The sequence below is a fragment of the Diadema antillarum genome, unplaced genomic scaffold, assembly GCF_040938485.1.
Source record: "Diadema antillarum isolate AM-2024a unplaced genomic scaffold, OU_Dant_1.0 scf00000179, whole genome shotgun sequence".
Lineage (NCBI taxonomy): Eukaryota > Metazoa > Echinodermata > Echinoidea > Diadematoida > Diadematidae > Diadema > Diadema antillarum.
The window spans coordinates 525,885-551,598 of record NW_027271068.1 but is presented as its reverse complement, the minus strand read 5'-3'; the positions used below and the strand labels follow the sequence as shown (position 1 = coordinate 551,598).

The window sequence follows — 25,714 nt, the reverse complement described above, 5'->3', positions numbered from 1 at the left end:
GATTTTCCCCGAGAGCCATGATTTCCAAAATAAGAATGCATGTGATAGTTTTTGTCTACACCATAGGCACTGAATGCCAGTGACAATTCATGAAAATATCATGCTCAATGCTGGGAAAAAGGTCCATCCGCTCCAATTCACGAAAATTTCATGCCGTTACTATACACTATATTTCGCTTCATTATACAAACTTTGTAGTAGATACAGTGTACGACAAAAATGTGATGAGTTTGAAGCCATTTACAACACTGTACATTGACAAAAAGGAGGGGGTCTACATGGGTTTACAGTGTAGAAATGGGCAAGTCCAAGATAATGTCCCCTCAGATGCTCAAAATTCATCTTGATTTAATCGAAAAGTTATTGATATCATGTTGTAGCCAAAGAGTTAAATTATATATTTCCAGCAAAGAAAATATTGAATTATGCAAATTTATGCAAGAAATATGACCTTAATTTGCATAAAGTAAAAACAAACCTTACGTATGGGACAAATTAAAAATATTCATATAAAATCAGTAGAATTTGTCCTTGACCTAGTTCCTTTATGGACATGACCCCTGTATGAGCTAGTATAATTTCCAATTGGTAAGACAAGGTCAGCACATTAATTATGCAAATTATGCACTTTCCCAGAACGAAGTGTCCCATACGTAAGGATTTGAGTATGTTTTTTTAAGTTTTCTCTAAAGATTTCTAACATTGACCAATCATACTTCAGGAAGTTCTAATTTATTCATTTTAACTCCAGATTAGCAAAACTAAATGTGGAAATTTAATTAGTCCTTCGTCTTATAACTAATTAAAGTTTGCTTACGTATGGGACAAATGCCTTACGTATGGGACATTACATGCAAAGTGAATGGGAAAACCGCCTTTTGACATGGATGCTATATGTCCTTACATTTGTTTGGTTAATGGTTATCTTTGCACCTACTCTGAAGGATATGTCTATATATCTGCCTCTCCTACTCAGTTGACCTCAGGGAGAGTGTAAGAACAGCATTATTGAGTCATTCTATGATTAAGAAAGGAAAACAAAGAATATTCATTTATTTTCTTATTTTCATTACAGGCTGTGCAGCTGGTCTTCAATTAGCATTCCTCCCTTTAACATTTTGATATTGGATATTTTCTTAATTCAGTTTTCATTTTCAACTTTACCTCTCTACAAAATGACTTTGTCCAAGAGAATGGGATTCTCTGAATGTCATTTTAAGTGCAGTACATTGTTCAGCATGTACTACATGCTGTACAGCCTCAAAAGGGAAATCAAAACAATTGTGCTTGTGGAGCTCATCAATGACAACATTACAGGTCTTACTGAATAGAAAAATCACTTGAGGTGACAGCAGGTAACTTTGTCATTACTAGAGTTGATAGCAAAGGAAAAACCCTACGAGAATACTTTTTATTTTGATATGATGTTTAATATTTCAACTGCACACCCTCAGAATATGTCATGACTTTATCAAGGTCATGAACATGATTTCTGAAAATCCGGTAAAATGAAGACTATAGTTTACATTTGCCATGAACCACAATATCAATACTGGTTCTCTGGTTGGAGTGCTAAAAACACAAACTACACAAAAAATAGGGAATTCATTTTTTTTTTCTATTTTGTGTTTGAGGAAACAGATGTGCTCTGAGACACCTTCATCAGATCATACTTACTTTGTACCCCACATCTACACAATTATCAACATACATTGCAATCTGGTAGTGTATGATCAAATGAGGTTATTAGAATTTATCAAAATTGTAAGTTTCAGATCAGTGAGTTACTTAAGTGTTTCAAATCTAGAATTACATTTTCTCTTAAGATTTGAATACAAATGATAATCTTTCCTGTTTCACTACACAAGCATTATGTATGTACAAAGTATCAACACAAATTTTGTGGTCTTTGGTTTCATAGACTTGAAGCCATGATGCAATTTGAGAAAAAAAAGCCAGCATAGGTACATACATTCTTCTATCTCTTTGTTCTACCACGGCTTTTAAAGTCTAAAAGTTTCATTAAAATTTGATTGATTTTGCAGAAGCTAAAATTCACATGGCAAAACATGATGATTACAGTGCAAAATGAATTACTCTTGTTGTTGTGTTTTGTGCTGCATTTCAAACAATTATAAAGCTCTATAAAAACTTAGACAACTTGCAAGGTAAGCCTAGAACTACTGAAAGTACCCACTTCAAACTGTATTTGCAAATTACACTGTACATGACATTTGATTTTACAGTTGAAATTATCAAGACTACAAATTAGTCATGGTACATGTGCATATATGCTACATCAAGGTCACAAGCTAGAATTCGCACATTTTTTTTTCAATTGATAAAAATATTGACCAGAGTATTACAAATGGGCTAGAAATAGAGTGTCAGTATATACTGTATCTGTATGTATAGACATCATGAGGACAGTGTTAATGCATGACGGAATCCAAACTAAACTTAATTGTAAATTGGTAATTACTTTTATTTGTCTTATTTTAGCTTTTGTTAGGTACCTGAACTGGGAAAGCACCTACTTAGCAGTCTATTTCATTTGTTAAATGTTGTAGTATGATTTGTGGAACTGAATATGACACTATGGGAAAATTCAAAGTCATTCCCATGAATACACTTGTGCACTAAAGACATATGTCCCATACGTAAGTTGAGCCATGTCCCATACATAAGGTGTACTTTCGTTAATTAAACCAACTTCATGAAAAAATGCTTTATTCTTTTGCAATGAAACTTTGCTGAAAGATACTTCAGTATTGTACCTTTCTTCACTTCTAAACAGAACTTGATCAATAAGGTACTTTCAGAGAACTTTCAAGTCAAACTTTTTTTTGAAAAATCCAGTTTTTCTCTGGTCCCATACGTAAGTTGCCATATTTTTCTTAATAAAATAATTAACCCAAGGTCAAATGACATCAAACTTAAACACAATGTTCTTCTCAGGGATACCAGTCATCCTGATGATAAACAGTAAAATCCAAGTGCTCCTTCATTACTTTTCAGAGGTTTGAAATCTCTGAATGTCCCATACGTAAGGTGCGCGATATCTTGGACTTGCCCAAATGCACAATTACATAATAAGGTGATTGTTTATAGATCTCCGCCTTCAGCGAAAGATATTGAACCCCTCCACAATAAACTCTACGAAACAAAGCAAAATCTTAAAATTCCATATATTTCTCGCTTTTAGGGGAGAGGTCACACACTGATATTGACACACAAAGGTCGACTCCATGGTGGGATGGACTTCAATCTATTGATGCATAAAGGATGATTGAGATTGCAGGGTTGTAATATATATTCCTCACAATACAAAATGGGTATGCTCATATTTTGTGGTGATTTAATATACACCACCTACGGAGGAACAGATAATGATGTACAATGTCCAAAGCCCCAAAGTAAGATTATACAGTGCAATATCAACAGCACCTAATGAGGATTATACTGATCAATCCATTATTAAGGGGTCCCATGTACATGGTGTTCCATTGGCATATCATAATATAACATCATGCCAGAAATGAAGCTCAATTTAAGTTGAAGAGGCAGTGTCATGCTGCCCAAAATGACATGATATGCAGGGGCGGATCCAGGAATTCCCCAGAGAGGGGGCACAGAAATTTACAAAATTAAAGGGGGGGGGGTGCATGTACCCCTCTCCCCATATTTTTCTTTTTATTTCTTTTGTTTCAACAAAAATATAAAGGGGGCGTGCGCCCAGTGCAGTCCTCCTTTATAGATCCCCCACTGATATGGATCTACAAGCTATAGATTTTATTAGAATCACTCATATGAATTATTCATACAGTAGCTGTGTTCCTGTTATGTTCTGCCATATACAGCTGTATGCATAAAAACATGTTGATATGATTTGTTAATTTACAATGTATGCAGTGCTCACATGTATTCAATTTAAACCATACTCCCATCAGCGTGTGGGCACATCATCACACTATTTCAGTGCTAATTATAAAGAAGATAATGGGTTTGGATAGAAAATTCATGCTCCGTTGTAAAATTTGGAGAGCAACACAAATGGTGCTATTTTTGTGGATTTGTGGTGTCATGTAAACTTTGTTGGGGGAAACTCTGAGAGGGAAAGTACAGTCAAACCTACTCTAGTGACCATTAGTCAACATGTATAATGACCACCTGCCCAGAGTGGCCATGTGGTATTGTGCTGCAAAAAAAATGAACCTGTGTAAAGTGCTCATCTGCCCAACACAACTAGTGACCATGGATTTACAAAGCAATTCCAAACAAATTTGTCTACACTCAGCAAAGAAATTTCATATGATGTTTTAAAATGATCTGTGTTGTTGGTAGTCAGCACTGTACAGTACAATTATTGGCCCTAAGTTTTGCACTCAAATGATACACAGTGTGTATATTTGGACTGTTCACACAATAAAAATCAGATACATTATGTACATTCCTTTTATATGTCAAGATAAATCACTGATAACATTAAAGACCTAATAAAATGGTTTAGGCATTTTTTTCTCAATGATGTAATAATATTAAATGTTAAATTCTAAGTAATTCTATGGTTGTGCGGGGTTTTTTACTGTTCTGAATTTTGTTCTATATTTGTTAACATAATGGATGCAATTTCCTCGGTTTTGGAAAACTTGCTATACTTTCGCCGCATGCGGCGCACTATCACTTCTAAATTGTGATGACGTCTAAGAACGGAGTCGTTCACGACCAGTCTAGAGCCGTAGCCAGCGAGCTGGCAAGGCTATGCTAGCGCAGCGCAGCGACAGCCGGCCGTCGGCTGCACTGGCTAGCGCTGGCGGGGGAGCGAGCTAGAGAGCGCATAGCAGGTGCTGCACTGCACTATTGTCATTGGCTAAGCCTTTAGACAAAAGAATATTTAATGAACTGTATCGGATTTAATACTGCCAATAATACAGATTACAACTGTGGTACGCTTGGATATCCATTATTTTCTGCAAACTCGTGAAATAGGCCCCACCACTGCGTGTCTGTACTAATAGTAATACTACCGTCGACTCGCCTGTTTCAGCCCCACCGTGTGGCGTTCATCTCGGTAGGTAAGCACGGCGGTGGGGCTGCCTTCCACAGTGAATACTCGTGAATGCGGCGGAAATGACTTCATAATATGGCCCTCGACTAATTTAACGGCCAATTTAACCATAAATACAACCCTACCTAACCCCAAACCCTAGAAGGACCTACCCTTGCTTGCTATTTAAACGCACGGGTACGGTGCACGCGCACTGCGGTGGGGCTTATTTCACGATAGCCCCACCACCACTGCGTGTCTGTACTAATACTACGGCGACTCGCCTGCTTTATAGGCCTAGACCTACTCGTGAATCCAGCCCCACCGTGGCATTCATCGGTAGATAAGCACGGCGTTTGGGCTTCCTTCCACAGTATGATTTTTAGCATAAAACAAAAACTACTCGACCAAAATTGACGATAATTCTTGGTATCGTTTTTCTTAGAAAATGGCGCATCTAAATTACTGATAAAAAATGTTGCAGAAACTGACTATGGGAAACTGGTTAGGCCTTTTTTTTTTCTTTCTTTTTTTTTTTGAGCCACGACCCACCCTGTAACAACATATCCCCCTAACTGTTAGGCGTTAGAGTGTAGCCTCTGTACTACTACCAAAGATTCTGCTATTACTACTTACTAGTCTACTAGACCTAGTGCCGTAGTGGTAATAGTACTACTAGTAGTAGTAGTACTAGTAGACTACTACTAGTAGTAGACTGCTACTAGATCTACTACGTACTAGACTACTACTGGTAGTTTAACTTGTAAGCGCCGGCCGACGGGCCAGGCCACGGCCGGGACGCTCCCGCTTGCTTGCTGCGGCCGGAGTAGCCGCTCACTTTGTGAGCGAGCTGGGCCTGTTCTTCTAATCTACTTACTAGACAAACAGTTACAACTTACAATGTCAATCAAGTAGAATACAGTATATCCTTTCTAACGTTAAACTATATGGGGGCATACCAGACATACCACTCTGTATTTCCCAGGCGATCGTTTCCGTGAGGTCTATTCTCGGGCTTGGTGCCATGTTCATACGCTCTTGCACTGGCAGCGGGGCGGGGGAGATGCAGCTGGTTCATATCGGTAAGGTGCAGCCCCACGATAACGTTCTGGTTCATCGGCTGCCTCTCCCTCCCCATCTTCCCCTTCAACTTCATGTGCCTCCTCTTCTTCTCCGCTATCGTCAGAGCTGCAGTCTTCATCATCATCATCAATGTCGAAGTTTACCCATATAGGGGAAGACATTATGCTCGAGGTACCAGGTATCTGTGCAAGCTAACTTAGTGATAATGTACGTGGTTAAATGCGTACATGTCGACAGTCAGTGGGTCGACCGGGAGCGCACATCCCGCGGGGCCCGGGCCTGGCCGGGCTAGCTATCCTGTACGCGCGTGTACCAAGCTAGTAATCTGAGTGCTTGTGCTGAGCGGCGTCTGCTAACTGAGCACAACTCCGTGCTTATACGTCATCAATCGGTCCAGGGGTGTTGGTCACGTGACTATCTTTTTCGCAAAAGCTGCAACGGGGTCCTCCAAAAATGTGATATTTGGGGGGAGTTTCTAGAAGCGATAAAAACCGGAACGACACTGACAACATATTTACATTGATAAGCATGACATATATTTTACATTTCTTTTGCATATTAAAACATTTTGCAAGCATTTTATTAGGTCTTTAAATATCAAGTTTTTCTCTTCTCCCATTTCTCTGCCATATTAACCGTACATCATAGTCAAGGGTGGGGGGAGTGGTTATGGTTCTTCATAATTAGCATATTAAGCTCATCAAGAATTTAAAGGGTTCGTATAGTTTTGGTTGAGACCTCATTTCAGGTTTCTAACATTTTTTGGTGAGATAATGAGAAACCTCTTATGAAATATGAAAGAGCATGTAATTCTATGAGGAATTCAACGTTTATTTGATGAAAATTGGTTTTGAAATGGCTGAGATATCCAAAAAAAAAGAGCGATTGTAATAAAGTGTGGGACCCACACTTTTTTACGATCGCTTTGTTTTACTTTGTTTTTGGATGTTTCAATCATTCAAAACCCGATTTTCATCAAATAAACTTTGAATTCCTCCTAAAATGGTATGCTCTGTACTATATCATAGTGTTTTCTTGGTATCTTGCAAAAAGTTAAAAGCCCAATTTTCATCTCCACCAATACTGTACCATCCCTTTAAGGGCATAAATGAGCAGAAATTACAAATCATAATGGAAGTTTCCTTTGTCATATATGGCTTTGATACAATTGCCAGATCTTCAAGTATGCATGCACTAGTACTTGTACCTCACAGTAGAACTTGGCCTTGAAATTTTTTACAAATACTCATGCTGTAAGCACCTTTACAACAAACTGTAAATTTTATTCATACTGTGTACTTGCTGAAGAGCAATAAAGAATGGAGTCACAATGGTTGTGTCATTGTTCTCTTAGTAAAATATATGTGGCTGAAAGGAACACTGTGCACATCAACTCATATTCCACATCATTCCACATTTTTATTTTTTATTTTTTAATTTTTTTTTTGCTCTTTACCCTGCAAAATTAGCAGAGGAAAAGCATCAATATCTACACCCTGGCCACTCCTTGAGAATCATGGAATTGCTTGCAGTGCCTGTAACACTGTAACTGTTTTGCTTTGTTTTAATTTTTTGTTTTGTTTTTGTTTTTGTTTTTTCTACCTCCACATAGGAGGTTATGTTTGTCTGTCTGCTAGTTTGTCTGTATGAATAATTGCTTGTCTTTTTACAACATGACTCAAATGATGAACAGATCTAACAGAAATTCTCTATTAAAGAGAAGTTGATACTTGACACAAGGAACAGATAATTAAATTTTAGTACATGTTACTTGTAGTGATCTGGATCAACGTCTGGTTCAAGGATTATTTTTTCAAAGAATTCTTTATCATTGGGAAAATGTATGTGTAGTAGGGCAAACATGAGCTACTTGGCAGAGGTCTGCACCCTCCAAATCCAGTTTTCCTTTTTATTTGTCTATATAATAATGCTAGCAAAGATCAAAGGTGTCTACTTGCATGATGGAATAGTATGGTGAATAGCATTAGGTATTTAAATTTCCAATCTTCATAATGAATTTCCCTTAAAAACTAGCAAAACATCAACAGAGAAAGAGGTAGTCTTCTCTACACCTATGCAAAAAAAAAAAACAAAAAAAAAAAAAAAACAGTACACACAAAAGTATCAGCAGACAGTAAGATTGTATAATTCAACCTGAAGGTTACACCAGGATCCTGTTTCATAAAACTTGTTATCAGTACTTTGACAGTAACTGCCACATTTCTATTTTTGAAATAAGAAAATTTTGAACATGTTCAAAATTTCTCCGCGACAAGAAAAACTGTTTGTGAATTTGATTGCAGTTGTTTATGAATTTAAATTCCCTAGAATTCGCTACGCTCGCAAATATTTGCCGCTCAGTGAGATACCCACGTAAACTGGAAAAATTCTGTGAATCTCATACTGACTGTGTAAAAGTTGCCAGCCCTGACTTTACTGTGGGCAGTATACAGTTAGAGGCTAAACTTTTGACGATGGCAGGCAATACTACCCTGTTGTTTATTTATGAAATTGATTGTAAATTACTGGACTGCTTGTTTTAATTTCTCTTCTTGACCTTCTCATATATTCCATTTCCTGAAGCCTTTTTCTCCTTCTCTCTCTCTCTTTCATTTGTTTTTATCTTCATTTGCACATCTGTCTTGTACATGGTTGCATATGAGTTAGACAAAAAAAATCTGTCTGTCCAGAGGAGCTTTTTAAATATCTTTTTTTTTTTAAACTTTTATGCCCGGATTCCGTGAAGCCAGATGCAGACTCCATGGAACATATCCCTGGCTACAGACCAATCTTTCAGTCAACATATGTGACCCGCTACAACAAAAGAATCCTAGAGTCGCTGACGGCTGAGCCGAGAAAATCGAGTTTTAAGTCACATCATCGAAATTGGTCAAAACCAGTGAATTTCTGTTTTTTGCACAATTTTGTAGTCTAATGTTTTGTCTATCATCTGCCGAAATTTCGAAGTTAAATGATCAAAGGAAAGGCAAGAGATCAGTGTTTTTCTAAGCCATGATTTTCCGACTTTCAACGAAACAGAAACGTGTCCGAAGATTTGGATTTAGCGCCACAGCTAGACTCCTCCCCTAGCAACGAGGGAGTGATCTTATTGGTCAGTGCGTGGCATCCTGATTATTGATTGGTCGTGCGTAGACCGCTGGCGCTATTAAGCTTGAATGAACATCGCAGAGGTCGCTAGGAATGTGCCTTCTATTGTCAAGCGGTGAAAACTGTGTGGCCTCGCCTTGATCATGAAGGCAAACTTTGAAGGCATTTTTCTCGATACAGTACTCTGATTAATCAGTGATTTCCTCAACCACAAGACATGCGCTAATAAAACCATCGATATCTCCGCGACCGAGTACTTTTATAAGTTGTGCCATATCTGAAATTAAAGAAGAAGTGTAAGGGAATAATATCATGCCAGTTTCAGAAAATTGTCCTCCCCGACTTTCGGATCCTTTTGTTGTAGCGGGTCACATATGACTCTTATGAGTGTGTTATGGTTGCAACATTGTCCTTATGTCCATAATCTATAGACTGCATAATCTAGCCTTGGACTCGGTAAAATTGAGATCCTAGTGTCTGGGGTAGAACTTAACTACACTGCAACTTGCAAGAGTACTTGTACTACAAATGATAGGTATTATCTGATATCTACGGTTATTAATATAATTTGAAGTAGGCTGAACTGTTATATATCTCTAGAAGAAGTAAAAAGAGTTCTTGAACACAACTGAGAGAGAGAAAAAAAAACAGTTATACTCACCTCTTTCACTGTTTGCGTCAGTGATATTCGAACTCTGGGTCGGCATATCATTCATCATTATTTTCTCTCAGCTCACTAAACTGACATTCCACCACAGTTTATGCCTTGCCTTGGCCCTGGGATCTACGGACGGAATACGCGATACGGCGTGGTGACTTACTTTTCAGAGTTCGGGAGGTCTAAAAGTAACGGCTATACGGCTAACAAAAGGTAGTTCTAGATCTATCTAGATGAATATTATGCTCTAGCACTCGTCAGCATGGAATGCTATGAAAAGGACAAATGCAATATTGTCATCTAGGTTGCGAATAATTCGATGATTCCTCCTAGACCGTCAGTATCACCAAACACGAAACGAAATTGCTGCGATGCGGCTTATTCTGACGAGCGAATACCGTCTGAGCGGTGACGACCCCCGGTAGCTCTCCGCGGCTTGACACGCAGTGCCTGGTCAGTGGATCCAGCTGCCTGCTGTTAAACTGCTGTCCTGAACATATGGCAAACTTTTCCGCGATTGCAACAGACTGACAATACTTTTCTCTTCGGCCAAATGGTCAAATGAATTCCGTTTTTGGACATTAAGTTAGACGAACGTCACATGGATGTATTGAAAAGGGGCAATCATTCAAAAGTTTTTACTAATGATCCAGCCTCCGCCCCTTTACCGGTAGTAGAGAGTACCATATACCAAAGAGCGTACACACGCGTCTGTCACATTTATCATACTCACACAACACACACACACACACTTGCCTGATTTCTTTCTGCCTGCCTTTGTTTATGATCATCTACCACAAGTTTGGAGCATACACCGAGAGATGGCGTCCTACAAAATACTTTAGTACTGCAGCTGCAGCCTTTATGTGACTAGTTTAGTGTGAGAGAATTTCAATTTCGTATCTGGGGGGTGTTTCACAGAGCCGTTCTTAAAGTTAAAGAAGGACTTAGTGATCTGGGGCCTGTCTTATAAAGACTTGTGATAGAAATCAATCACATGTTTTTTGAGAGCTGCAATGCAAGTTGCGATTGATTTGGGGACTTGTGATTGATTTGTAGGCTTTATAAGACGGGGCCCAGTTCTTATGTGCTATACATATCAGAATCGCAGTATTTCAGCACAAGAAGTACTGGTCACCAGTCGGTCTTAAGTCCTTCTTAACTTTAAGAACGGCTTTGTGAAACACCCCCCTGTTCTCAGGTAGCATGATCATCATTATCACACATTGTCAATAGAATTTTTTCTCTATCTTTACGAAACGCATATTCGTTTGCATGCACAAATAAATTTTCTCATATTAACCCGCACTTAAATTTTTGAAGTAATACTCCTTCATTTTGTGTGTGTGTGTGTGTGTGTGTGTGTGTGTGTGTGTGTGTGTGTGTGTGTGTGTGTGTGTGCGTGTGTGTGTGTGTGTGTGTGTGTGCGTGCGGTCTCTTATTATGTTGACATGATATTCATTTGTCCTGAAGATAATACTGTCATAAGAGGTAAGGAATCCAAATGCATTCATAGGCATTAAACTCTTCAGAAAGAAAATGAACTTATTACCATTTATTCGTATCTCTCTCATGGCTTTTTCGACAACCTATCTTTTGACACAATGATCATTCAGTGAAAAAAAGTTGTATTCTTTAATTTGTTTTTTTTTCTCAGAGGTTATATAACGGGTTTCCAACCAGTAGCTAGAGACACGTGTTGAAAAAGATTTTGGAATATACGCAAGAAGAAGGCATATTGCATTATGTCATTATCAAGAGAATCAAATTGTTTTACTTCGTAACATAATTTGTAATTCAAGTTCATAATCTTTAAAACGACTCCAAGACCCTTAATAGAGACTTATTGATCCATTAACGGTTGAACGTGCTTTGTTAATATGGCGCCGAAACAAATAGGTCCAATATTCTCTAATTTAGATTAAAGTGCTCTGTGTTATGTTCTCAAATGGACTCAAAGAATGTACTTCGTATAGTAGGTATTCTACCTTATCAACCACTGTTAGTTTACTGTTCTTAACAAAAACGAATATCTCTGATTCAGCATAAAATTTCCCTACTTTATTTCAGTGTTTGTACGGGAAAGCGATCGGTGGAGGGAATGGCTTATTATTTTTAAGTATATACAAGACTGGTTATTTCACAGTCACTATGAAAAATTTTATGTGAGGTCTGACCTCACATAACATTTTTAGTGACTGTGAAATAACCAGTCTTGTATACTTAAAAATAATAGGCCATTCCCTCTTCACTCTGTATAACTATATAAACAAATATTGAGCCATTCGCCGTCCTCCTGAATAGACTATTGATTTCAAAATATTCATTTCAGGTATAGATCAATTCTTGTTGTTGTTGTTTTTGTTTTTGTCTTTCAAATCTGGGTAAAACCTTCCATTTGTCTGTGCTGAGGTGTGAAATTCATGTAAAGACTGCACATCGATGATATTTTGAATGTCATAACATATATTTTCATGCGGCATTGCAGCTGGCTGGTATATCACATATTGGAATTGTAATTGATTCATGTCTTCCATTTTCCGACTCTTTTCCCGTGTCAATGGAAGCCGGAATGTTTAAACCCTAAAATTATGTCGTATTCACATTATCACTCCCATGTCATAATTGCTATTAGAGCAACTGCTAGTGTGCAGCATGTGGTTACTTGTTCTCGTTTTATCACACACATGAATTTATGTGAGAAGAATCTTCTGTACCCTCGAGTATTAATAGTCATTCTCTTTTGTTTATCCTTAGTTTGGTCTTTAGTTGTATACCCGTCCTGGCGTGCTCCTCATCCTGTTGTCCGCACTAGGCTTTTGTTGGGACCTTCTATACACTCAACAAGCTTTGCTTTTTAGTAGGTTCCATCGTATTTCTCTTTGCATTCTTTACTTTGATTGAAAATGACACATCGACCGCTATGTATGTATATTATGTTTGTATTCCTATTTCTTTTTGTGTATATCCAAGCTGGACATTTCGTATTATTATATTTTGTTATGTTTTATGTATTTTCCATCGAGAAATACGGAAATAAAATTGAAATTAAAATTGACATTGTAATAGGGTCCTATAACCAATGTGCAAAGTTGCTTCGCTTTCACACCATCAATCTTAATCCAAATTACAAATACAGTTCACGTATAGCATATACGACTGCGACTGGAATGTCCTTTTTTCTATTTGATTTGGAATGATATTTTAGCCTTTCAAGCGTATGACGTGTGTGATGTGTGTGTGTGTGTGTGTGTGTGTGTGTGTGCGTGCATCAATTAGTTGGTTTGACTCTAATTGATTTATTGTCGATGTTTAAGGGAGATACAGTGTATCATTGCAGTAAATACTGGAAAATGGTGTTAATTTTGTTTTAAACAGTATTCGTTTGTTTGTTTTTCCATTCTGTACCGAGAATGGGTTGTTAATCAAGTATGATTTTAAGAAAATTAATAAAGACAACAGTAAAACGAAGAGTATGCATGTGTGTAAAATTATTGATGCATTATAAAAATAATAAAGAGTGGGAGATTACGCGTGCGCTTGGGGTAGGGTGGATGTCTGGATTTAGGGAAGTATAAAGGGCTTACATGGGAGGAAAGGCAGGTTCCTAAAAGGGAATTGGTTAATAGGCTTCAGAGTAGGAATACATGAGGGCAGGGAGGGTATTTGCCGTTCTGTTTTATAGACTCCGCAAATATACAATTGTATATGTTCACTTTGTTTGATTCAGCGTCATTACCTGATTACGGGGATAAAATTAAATATTGTGATATATTTTCAGCTATTCTAATCGTAATTATTTGATTTGTACTTCAACTATCAATATAACTGTTTTGTTCTGATTTTCAACACATTTAAAGTGATTGTGGAAATTTCATTTGTATTAAAGGTCTAATTTACCTTTGGGAGCAGTAATTTAAAGAATGTTCAAGATATCACTTTTGATCCATATGTGTAGGTTAGTTGTATATATCACAAAACACCTCACCGCATGAAATTTTTGCAATGAAGCCTAAAGTATAAGGAGATATCACTATTTTTCTCATTAAACCATAGACGGTTTAGTCTGGAAACATTTTTATTATAACTATTGTTCACATTTTGTGCATTTAACAATACTTAACATCGATTATACTGGTTCAAATTTTTACATTGTTTGTTTAGTATTCCCCAACAATACTTAACATCGATTATGCTGGTTCAAATTTTTACATTGGTTGTTTCTATTCCCAACTCATATTTTAAAACTATTTTGAAGCACCAATGCTGGGTTTTTGTTTCATCTGCAAACGCTAGATATGCCTTTAAATGGAAACATGAATAAAGATCCCTGGTGGAAAAAAGTGTTCTGATATAGAGTATTTATCTTGACAGAGAGGAATTCAGATAAACGCCCTCAACGACGGATCCGAGCTCCTCCCTCAAGGAGAGTCCGATCCACAGAACTCTGTTTTGGTCCGATCCGGTGACCAGGAACCGCGAAGTATAAGAAAGTTTCATACCTCAGTCTGACAGTGGGCCGTGGACTCACACTGATAATTATAGTAAAACATCAGTGGCCACTCAAAGGTGCACCGCGGGGTACCGCGGGAGGTTGGCGCACACATTATAAGCTTGGTAATCATACAGGCACTAGACTTCGTTCATATTGCAACTCATGAACTGTCATGTTTCTAGCAGGAGTGAGGACCTATGATTAGGCTAATCATGGAGCTAATAGCTCCATTGTATCTGAGTCGGCCTATAATTTCCGAATTTCCTCAAATTTTACAATGTACTGCTGATATTGCTGCATTATGTTTATTTGCGTCCACTTTCTATGGAATTTAAATCTAAAGCTTGTACAGTGTAAATATAGAGTAAAAAGAGTTTGTTCGCAAAAACCGATAAGTCCATTTTTGAAGATTTTGCAGTACGGTCTCTGTCATAAAGTACAAAGTAATACCTTTTAAATGACATATTGGTCACTACATATAAAGGTACATTTCTGAAGTTATGGTCAAAAGAAGCAAATATTTTCTTATTATTCTCTTTATTTTTCTTGACCTTTAATCGCAAATATCTCCATTATTTTGGCAAATATGGACTTATCGGTTTTTGCGAACAAACTCTTCATATCTACATTGAGACAGATCAAAAAACTTTACAATGCCATAAAATCATGTTCAAAGATGATATGGTGAGCCTGTTTCATTCATCATGTCTGCCAACGTCTATTTTCAATAAAACATTTAATAAAAAGCAATAATTATGAAAATAACATTCTATGGTATATGTCACTTCCTGGTATCTACACATCATGTTTATACGAGCTTCTGAGGTTAACCAAAAAGGAAACACTTCGACTCCCAGGTAATCTTGCAAAATAAATTATTTTCTTCTCGCCTCGCTGGAATTCCACGTCTCTCACATTTCACTCATGATCAAAGTGCACTTCCTGTCACTTTAAGAACATTAACTCTTTCAGTATCATGTCGATGTATATACACTAAATTAATTGAGACTGAGGAACTTAACGAGTTCAGAGGTCACGCATTGATGGTGGGGACATAACCGCCAAAGGAAAAGGACGTGTTGCTTGACTTGCTTCTATCATTGAAGAAAATGAGACTATACTCTTCATTGCTTCTGCGGATGGGTGATTATGATATCATATTTATCCAATCCACACCAGTTGTCATGATTAATTCTTGCGAGTGATGATCTCTTTGAAAGGCGTATCCACTGAACTTTGTCGCTGTTTAAATTGATCACAAAAGAAAATATAGAAATAGCTTCTCGAATTCCTGTCTGCATAAATGAAAAAAAAACTGATTGCATGTAAACAAAGGTATTGATAAATAAGTATATGGATAAATAGTGAAGAAACAAAGAAGGAAAAAGTAATAGGAATGAAAGAAGGCAACGACGGACCAATGTTACTATGACAATTCGAATGAAATGTTGGATAAAATGTTTTGGTTTATATGGATGATTGAAATAAATGAAAAGGACATGAAGGTTATGATCCTATTTTGAAAAGTTGCGTTTGCAATCATCACAGTTGATCATGTTTGTACCAATCAATTAATTTCAAATTGAAATTGCAGCAAGAAGAAGAAATCTCAAGTTGTACTAAAAACTCACATTCTCAAGAATACTTTGTTTCAAACAAAGTCAAAATAAAATACCTATACAAAAGTAACACCAAAGTAAGATTATACTATTTTTTTTAATAATAAAAAAAGTCATCACGCTTCTTCAATGAAAATTGGGATAACCGAAAATTACGGTCTGATAATAAAACCGCAAAGAAGCTACTTGACGAATAGGCCATTATATATAAAAAAAACCTCGCGGAATAACATTTTTTGAAGGTACTCTGACGGATAGGCCTATATAGTGATCATCTTGCCAGTGTCGTTTTAACACAAGCGTATATGATTTCAGTGTTCATCCTTATTTAGATTAGGCGTGGAGGATTTAAGGAGAACATTAAAGGCATGCAGTTTTGCTCTTACAGATCGTAATACTCCTCCAGTAATTATTGTCTCGAATATAATATTCAATCACAGATTTTGAAATGTTATTACGGGAAGTGAATTTGCTAAGCCTATAGATATCCTGGGCGATGTTCGTTATTCCGAAGGTTCGTCAATCCGAAAATGAAATAAGGTTCGTAATTTCGAAGATTGTATATTCTTTCGAAAACGAAATATGAAATTCAATTCACAAATAAGAACAGAAGGCTGCCTCACAGGGCGTGACGCATACTAGTATTTCATTTATTTTAAGAAAAATTGTGATGACGATAAAAACATTATGAGGTACGTATATATCTCCCATTTCTGCATGCTGCTACTACATAACAGGTAGCCTCTTATTTCTACTCCTGTAGGAGGAGCAGTAGCGCGAGCAGTAATATAGCAGTATGATATTTTAGCATACTATATCATATTTTGGATAAAATACTTAGCAATCTTCTATGAATAGTGATTGGTTGAGAGATCTTCAAGTAATCATTTTCAACTCTTTCAGAAGGTAGGCCTATTTGACACTCCGTGCATGATATACGATTTGGAAAATGACGTCACTGTTTATGACATTTTCCAAATACTGTACTGTACTACCAGTAACTAGTACATGGGGTACTGCACATTATGATGTCGCGTAGATGATTGTGACATCACAAACAAAGTTCTGACATCGCGCCCTGCTTCGAATGGGCACTTTGTGAAAATGTTACAGAGCAACTATGACATCACAAAGCAATTCTGACATCGCGCACTTACTTCGTACAGTCATTTTGTGAAATGTAACAACACTACTGTGACATCACAAAGCAATTCTGACATTGCGCTGCTTCGTACAGTCACTTGTAGATCGCATCCAACATGCGACTTTTCGCCTCATATAAAAAAATGAAAACAAATACTAAGTATACTCTTCCCAATTTCGAGTTTCTGGAAAAGAAAAAGTGCGTAAGATGAACCCTGGGAATTTCAAACCTTTTCGTTTTAGGATTAACTAACTTTTTATTTCGTAGTCAAATTAACCAACCTAACGAACTGAACAACCAGATATACTTGGCACAATATTTTCTGAATATTCCAACGAAGGGGACACTATGCAGAATTTCAGTTGAAAAAAATTCAAAAATTATACGTCGTGATCATGAGTGACCAAGTTTATTCATAGATCTTCAAATAGTTCAAGCAGTAAATGAGAAAGTCAAGAAACAATAACAACATTCAGAATTTAGCTTGTTTGGGGTTTCTTTGCAATATTGGCAAATTAACAACCTGTCGTCTCACTTTTTAAATTGAAAACTTTAAAACAATTTCACCAAAAGTGTACGCCAAATCATCGAATTTCATTTCTAAAGATGCAAAAGCTCCCTCATGTGGAGGGGAAGGGGGATATCCCCTTCCTCAATCTCCCCTGTTATTTGTAGGTCTCTGCGCAAGTATCTACGGGTAGATTTTCAAATGATTTTCATCACCACAAAGTAGAATTAAGTTTTTTTATGTTCTTTTTTTGCAACTTTCAAATAGGTCTTAGTAACCTATCGTCTTACATTTTGACAAACTTCAAAATGAAGGCCACCCATATTATAGGTAGGGACCCGTAGTACCTATACTGTACACCAGATCGTTGAATTTAACTTGACTTTCTGAAAATGCAAGGCCGCTCCTCATCGCCGGCATAAAAAGTCTCACAATGAATGTAAAACACACACACGCGCACGCACATACACACACACACGCACACCAAACAACAAAACAAAAACAAAAACAGTCCAAAATCCAATTGACCTTTTTTTGAGATCACTGTTCGACCAATTATAAAAATGACTTAATCTTGATTGTTCTGACTACATACGAATTAACTATTTTTGTTTTATTAGACACATGTTATGTGGTTATATCGTTTCATCTGGTAAAGGATCGACAAGGTATAATAGGGCCTACAATTGTCTCTAATTGTAATCATGCCACTTTACATATCAAAATCCAAATACAGTTTAAGCTAGATTTAGTGTCATTGTCCTCATCCAGCGGTTTGCCCAGAATATCAATCCATTCTCCTAGCTATTCTTGCTGTAATTCATCCTTTCATATACCAGGGAGGTGAGACACCTCCCTGCATATACCAAGGATATCCCAAAATAGCAGCTGCTATTATACAGTGGGTGGATATCTGCTCAATCCGTATTGTGAGTAATTGTAGAATTGCAGACTGTTCAGCACTGTTCAATAAAGAGCACTGATCTGTAGACTGGGCTGACATGAACATTTTGCTTTCGTGTTCTCAAGTTATTTAATACAACGTACAGATAACACCGCGCCGATGTCTTGGAATCAGTTGGATCTAGAAAGTAAAAAGAACATAAAAAAAAACAACCAAAAAAACAAAACAAAACAAAACAAAACAAAAACAAAGTTAATCACGCACGAATATGTCGTCTAACAAAAAGCCAATCTTGGGCGTACGATGTGTGCCAGCTAGATCAGCTAATTTCATGACACATGCTCTTTAGTTTTCCCTATTCCGCCTGGTAGCTCTGCCTCTAGCACAACCTCGGCACAAGACTGACCATGTAAAATTCAGTATGCCCTGCAAGAATTTGTGTGTGTCCATCCTACACAATTCACGGGCCAGCCCTTTGGAATGCCGCCAATTTTCGCCGAGGGTTTATTTACATCCGGGCTTTTGCTGCCTGAACCCGCTCCATGTAAATTGATCTTATTATTTTCCCATAGAAAATGTTGACCCGAAACCTCCATTTTGAAACGAGCGTAGTAAACTGTGCCGTGACTGCCCATGCAAGGATTACTATTGCATCGAATTTGGACAAGATCTTCTGAGAACAAGTAAAGACAAGCACGCTAGATGGAAAGTACTTCCATTATCACTCAAGTAAACCGGGATGAGGAACAATTAAATACATTTCCTACATCAGAATCAGGTAACTTTTGGTGCTATTTTCGAACGATCGTCGTATGTTTTCTGCGGGACGTCCACTTGATTCGCACGCAGCGCTCTCCGCGCGAACGTACGTGCGTACGCCAGTGATTTAATACCCATTTTATCGTGAAGGGCTGAGCTCGAGTTTCTTCCAAAATGATTGTTTCCTGTAAATTTCAAGTTACTTTTTATTATCTAAGAGGGCTATCAGCAAATGATGTAACATGTTTAGTACTATGAAGACTGTACAATCAGTATTACCTGACTGTTTGAGCTGATATTTGAGGGAGAACTAGAGTAAACAGTGAACGGGCGGGCGGGATGATTTTGAAAATCCGGAAGCGCTGGAGCGAAATGTTGATGGCTTCACAACAGCTAGTGTAACGAATAGAAGAACGCTGAACCCCTTTGATTTCAATAATCACCATATATGATCACCTCAATTATTCGTCAAAATAGAGCTAAAAAAAGCCACCGAAAATATAAAAAAGAATAATGCACCAACATCGCATATTGTGTCAGAACTAGAGACTCCAACCAGGTAGTTGTTGAACGTCGCCCCTTTTTCTAGCTGAGAATGGTGGTGCAAAACAAAATTGTAACGTTAAACAATTCTGACACTGGTCTTTTTTGCTCCTGTGTGCTGTTCACTGCACTGCATATGGTGGCCTGTGGCTGTGCTGCTACATGTAGGCCTATATTGGGTGACCCGCACCTCGCCATATGTTTATGCATATTTGAATCACATTTTGTCACTAAAATTCTGTGAAATCCCATTTACATGCTGGAAAAATGCTGAAGATTCCAATGGATGGAACCACAAATTCACTGTTCGATACCGGAAATTTGCAGCTATCGTCCTCAAACGCGAACCATGCGAAAAAGTTGCGCGCTAAGGAAGGGGCCCGCAACTTGCCACCTGCGCTCCCATAGACAAAGCACGGAAAAGACGTGTGCGGGTGACCGTGATGCTCCCATAGACAAGCACGTAAAACTAAAAAAAAAGAAGCTTGTGGATGACCGTGAGACTTGATGATACTTGTAACACGTAGGACCTATTCCTCACTAAACTGTACATGTAGCTGTGTTATGTGCTAGCTGCTCATATCATTATGTGTGGTCTGGCTCTAGGCCCTACCTACCTACATGAACTAGATGTCTAGATCTGTAGTAGGCCTTTCCCCTTTCATACCATTACCAAACTCCTCTAGGCTCTGGGCCGGATGTCACCCGAGCGCACTCTAGATGGACGTCTGGGGTGTGATTTGTTAAGTAAACACGATGCGCGGGTAGAGCACCGTTTCATACCAGAGGCTCGTCTGGAGTGTGCTCGGGTAAGCTCGGCACACGTTACCACAGCAGCTATTTCTTTTGAGTTTTAAAATTGTTTCTTTCTTTCTTACAGCAGTTTAAAGTAGAGCGTTTAAGATTAAAAGATCAAATCACACTTCTTAATTATCTATCATTAACAGATTATTAATACAGCATATTGTCATCACTGATTTTATCGTCGTTACCTGCATTCACATTGCATGCATGCATACTGTACAGTGAATTGTGTTTAATACACACATTTTTTTTTCCAACGCACGTACAAATGTAAGTGGTAAGTGATACAAAGCGCGTGCTTATGACCACGTTTTACGATTTCTGGTTTTGTTCTATAAGATGTACAGTGTTCGTGCGGAGACCTTCATACCGGAACGACATTCAGTGTTCATCCACTGTTTGTCCACCGTTCACCCACTGTTTGTGCTAGACAGTCTAGCACGCATCGCGTCCACTATTCGTCCGCTGTTCGTCCACTGTTTACCCAGGTGTCTTTTTCGGGCTACCTTTCATACCAACTGTGGTCTAGGGTGAGCAGTGGACGACCTCTGGACATCATCCACTGTTCAGCATAGCTGACTGGTATTCACCCATAAAGGTGCATGAAAAATGTTGTTAATTTTTGACCCATTTTCTAAACCAAATAATGCACAAGTTTAAGTTTGTAGCGTTTAATATTGGAGATCCAACTCACTCTTGAGTGGACTGCATCTCCACTAACGGACTCTCATCTGTGCATTATTGTCCCCGTCGAACGAGTTCGAGCAGGGGACTATGAAACGGGCACCGTACGTGTGTGTGTCCGTGTGTCCGTCCGTCCGTCTGTCTGTCCGTCTGTCTGTCTGTGCGTCCGTGTGTGATCAAAATGTTCAATTTGCTACTTCTCTGTCATTTATGAGCCAATTTTGATTCTGTTTGCTTTATATGATAGCACTACATGGGAGCTTTGAAACTTCTACACAGAATTTCAGTTGTGACCTTTGACCTTGACCTTTGACCTATATTGTACATTTTGCTTCAAAATGCTACTCCTTCGCCATTTCTAACCCGATTTCGATTCCGTTTGCTTTATGTGATGGCACTAGGTGAGGGCTTCAAAACTTCTACACAGAATTTTGACCTTTGACTTCTTTGACCTTTGACCTTGATTTTTGACCTATATTGTACATTGGCTACAAAATGCTACTCCTTCGCCATTTCTAACCCGATTTCGATTCCGTTTGCTTTATGTGATGGCACTAGGTGAGGGCTTCAAAACTTCTACACAGAATTTTGACCTTTGACTTCTTTGACCTTTGACCTTGATTTTTGACTTGCATTGTACATTTTGCTACAAAATGCTACTCCTTTGCCATTTCTAACCCAATTTCATTTCCGTTTGCTTTATGTGATGGCACTACAGTCTGTAGGTTAGGGCTTCAAAACTTCTACACAGAATTTTGACCCTTGACTTCTTTGACCTTTGACCTTGATTTTTGACCTATATTGTACATTGGCTACAAAATGCTCCTCCTTTGCCATTTCTAACCCGATTTCGATTCCGTTTTCTCTATGTGATGGCACTAGGTGAGGGCTTCAAAACTTCTACACAGAATTTTGACCTTTGACTTCTTTGACCTTTGACCTTGATTTTTGACCTATATTGTACATTGGCTAGAAAATGCTACTCCTTCGCCATTTCTAACCCGATTTCGATTCCGTTTGCTTTTTGTGATGGCACTAGGTGAGGGCTTCAAAACTCCTACACAGAATTTTGACCTTTGACTTCTTTGACCTTTGACCTTGATTTTTGACCTATATTGTACATTGGCTACAAAATGCTACTCCTTTGCCATTTCTAACCCGATTTCGATTCCGTTTGCTTTTTGTGATGGCACTAGGTGAGGGCTTCAAAACTTCTACACAGAATTTTGACCTTTGACTTCTTTGACCTTTGACCTTGATTTTTTACCGATATTGTACATTTTGCTACTAAATGCTACTTCCGGCGGGGACACATTTTACGCACCGCGTAATTTCTACTTTTCCTTGTTTGTACAAATACAATATCATCTGAATGTAAACAAGTATAAAAATACAAAATGTTTACCGTTCAAATGGAATTGAAAGACCGAACATCCAGAGTTGAGACTTTACTAGCCTTCATTCTGACGAATTGTCCAACACCTGCTACAGTGTAAGTTTCATTCCTCTATACAAAGGCAAAGTGGTAAACTGGTACGTACTTCTTGGACTAGGTTAAAAGGTTATGTGTCCATTTAGCCTGATCGGATGCTGTGCTTTGCACCTTTTTGGTTCTTTAAAAGAATGCAATGATAATTCTAAACAAATCACAAAAGGTATGACCTTCAGAGTTCTGAATTGTAATTTGTATATTGACCCTCGACCCCCATCGGCATGCAGCCCCTACCCCCTCCCCCCCAAAAAAAAAAAAATATTCTGCAGCTCCAGTTGATACCATAAGTCTATAGGATAAAGAGTAACCCTACATATGTACTTGCACTCGTAATTTATTGTCAGTAAAATTCTGTCAGAACCGTAGAAAAGCCTATATGCACCTACTTCTGTATTAGTCCTGCCATATTAGTACTACGTACAGACCTACTATCCATAGTGCCCTTGGACTCTGCATTACATGCACTTTAGCATTAATATACTTATGTAGTTAGCAAACAAAAGATGTACATTTTTTTTTTTTGTCTTTGTGTGTTGTGCCTGTGCTATGGTGTACAAGTTGTGTGAAAATTTTCATCCAGCTAAAAATTCTGCATATTAAAGACATACAATTGTCGTACACATAATAGTGTATGTTTTAAAACAGAAACAAGCTGTTTCTCTGTCACCTGCTGAGATGTTTAGGTTTTGTCTTTATTATGTCTTTCAATTTATGAATAGGCTTTGTCATATTTTCCCCCTGTTTGCAACCTCTTTGTTGTTGTTGAATATTCAGCCTTTGTTTGATCAGAAGATCATTCACCCATGTCATTGCTGTTTGTTTAATATATCCAAGGATGTACCAGTAAACAAGGAATACCAGGAATACTTGTTGTTGCTTTAAGTATCTCAAGCCTACAGGTAGAATATGAAATAGCACAGTGAACATACATTGTACCTTTGTACTCCCCTGTGAGTGTACACTGTATGTAAAGCGTCCAAATCATTTGCCAATGAAAAAAAAAGGCAATAGGACAAGAATTTGTCTTTTATTTTCCTGTGTGTATTTCATAAAGGGACATTCCAGACCTTTTTTTGTGTGTGGTAATTTCACATTATGGAGTACATACAGTCTGTACATGACGGATGTACACACAGTTAAATCAATAGTGCCATGTGTAGATTTGTGGAATTTATTGTGGTCCTAGAGCAGAAAAACCAATACTCTGGAAAACCCAAAATATTATAGGGGGCCTATTGAACAAAGCTGATGACATTTTAAAACCTGTGTTGTACATTATAGGAGACTTTACCCAGTAGTGTACTTGTAGCAGTGTAATTCCATGACAATACCACTTGCTTCACAGCTTCACCTGTGTAGAATTTATGCATGCTTTCTTCTTAACATTGTTCTGCTTCCCAGAGTATGCATTGTACCTTTAGATCATGCATTCTTTCTGTGAAGTATTAACAAAGTTGTACATTTTGTATGTCATCATCCTCGTTTATTGTGTTTTGTAAAGAATTTCAGAAACATTCTTATTCCTTATCCCAATCACCATAAATTCTAGACTGGTGGTACTGTTTCAAATCCTTTATATCGTATGTGTACTCTGTACACTTTGTACATGTATGTGATTGTTACTCTCCAGGGCACTTGCTTGAAAATAGAAGACTTTTAAAAAGAAAGAAAAAAAAAAACTGCAACAGCTGTTCATAAAATTTGGAGATCAAAGAGATTAAAGAGGTGCTAAAAAAAAATTACTAGTAGCTGCTGGTATCTGCTGCCTATAGTTACAATGTAGTCATACAATGTTTGGGCTTACATTGAATAATACAATTATTAAAATGTAGATCTAGTGTACATACGAGTTTGTTGGCATACTTACATGTACTCGAATTTTACACATTTTGCATCTGTGTGTATTTATCTTTCTTCATAGAATTGGTTAATGAAGACATAAAATTTTCAGCTTCAAAACAATACCAGTTGTGTGAAATACAGTGTAAATGCTGATGACAAAAAGACAGTGTTGTGACATCCACTGCACACTGACAGTACACGTACAAGTCATGTCCAACACCAGTAGGATGCATATTATTCTTCACTGTGTGACTGAGTCTCAAATGCAGCCTCTGAACAGGAAATAGTGTTAGCCTCAGTGGGCCAAGGCTTCGTGGCCTAATTTCTTGTCACGATTGAGATCACTTTGTGAGACAGCAGTTCGTTCCTGTTCCGCTACCCGTATTGCTATAATGCAGTCCCTTTGTCATATGTGAAATAATGAGATTATAAATACACAAGAATACAGGTTACCACCTTTCATGTCACATTACCAAGGCCAATTTAGAGTACAAATGTAGGCCTATGCCTGTATGGTGATAGGCCTCATATGACTAGTAAAGTGCTCCTATTGTCTTGTCATACAAAGATGAGATGAAACATTCTGAAACTCTTAAGAGTCTTTTATAATTTTTTTTTCCCTTTGACCATGGTGTCATCTTTAGTCATGTTCAAAACCAGATTATGTTTCAATCAATTTGTTCATATATGATACAGATGTGTAGACTTGATAATAAAGAGATATTATTGTGCAAGGGGTTTCATTCTCTTTTAATGTTCATACATTTGTAGGGCTTTCCATTTCCCGCTCTCTGTAATTGACATAATACATGAATTATGTGTACAAACTTTATGGCATTGTGTGCAATTTGTAGATACATCTGCATGAACTTTGCCAGTTTTTCTTTGAAGAATGTGAATACATTTGTAGGTGTACATTATCTGTCACTTTTCAATTGGATACGTACATGGTAGTAATACATGTACATTGCACAGAAGACACAACATTGTACATGTATATTACAGGGCCTGGGTACATGAGGGG

The 25,714-nt window shown here is 37.7% G+C and overlaps 2 protein-coding genes across 2 annotated transcripts in view; one reads left to right on the top strand and one right to left on the bottom strand.

Annotated features, from left to right (window-relative positions):
- Window positions 1–10,509, bottom strand: part of LOC139722983 (solute carrier family 15 member 2-like) — a 43,962-nt gene extending 33,453 nt beyond the window's left edge. Inside the window, exon 1 of the mRNA XM_071634261.1 lies at window positions 9,900–10,509. Within this exon, the coding sequence (XP_071490362.1) occupies window positions 9,900–9,957 (58 nt within the window). The 5' untranslated portion in view covers window positions 9,958–10,509. The remainder of the gene's footprint in view (window positions 1–9,899) is intronic.
- An 8,626-nt stretch (window positions 10,510–19,135) lies between these two features.
- Window positions 19,136–25,714, top strand: part of LOC139722994 (carboxy-terminal domain RNA polymerase II polypeptide A small phosphatase 1-like) — a 62,791-nt gene continuing 56,212 nt past the window's right edge. Inside the window, exon 1 of the mRNA XM_071634271.1 lies at window positions 19,136–19,344. Within this exon, the coding sequence (XP_071490372.1) occupies window positions 19,269–19,344 (76 nt within the window). The 5' untranslated portion in view covers window positions 19,136–19,268. The remainder of the gene's footprint in view (window positions 19,345–25,714) is intronic.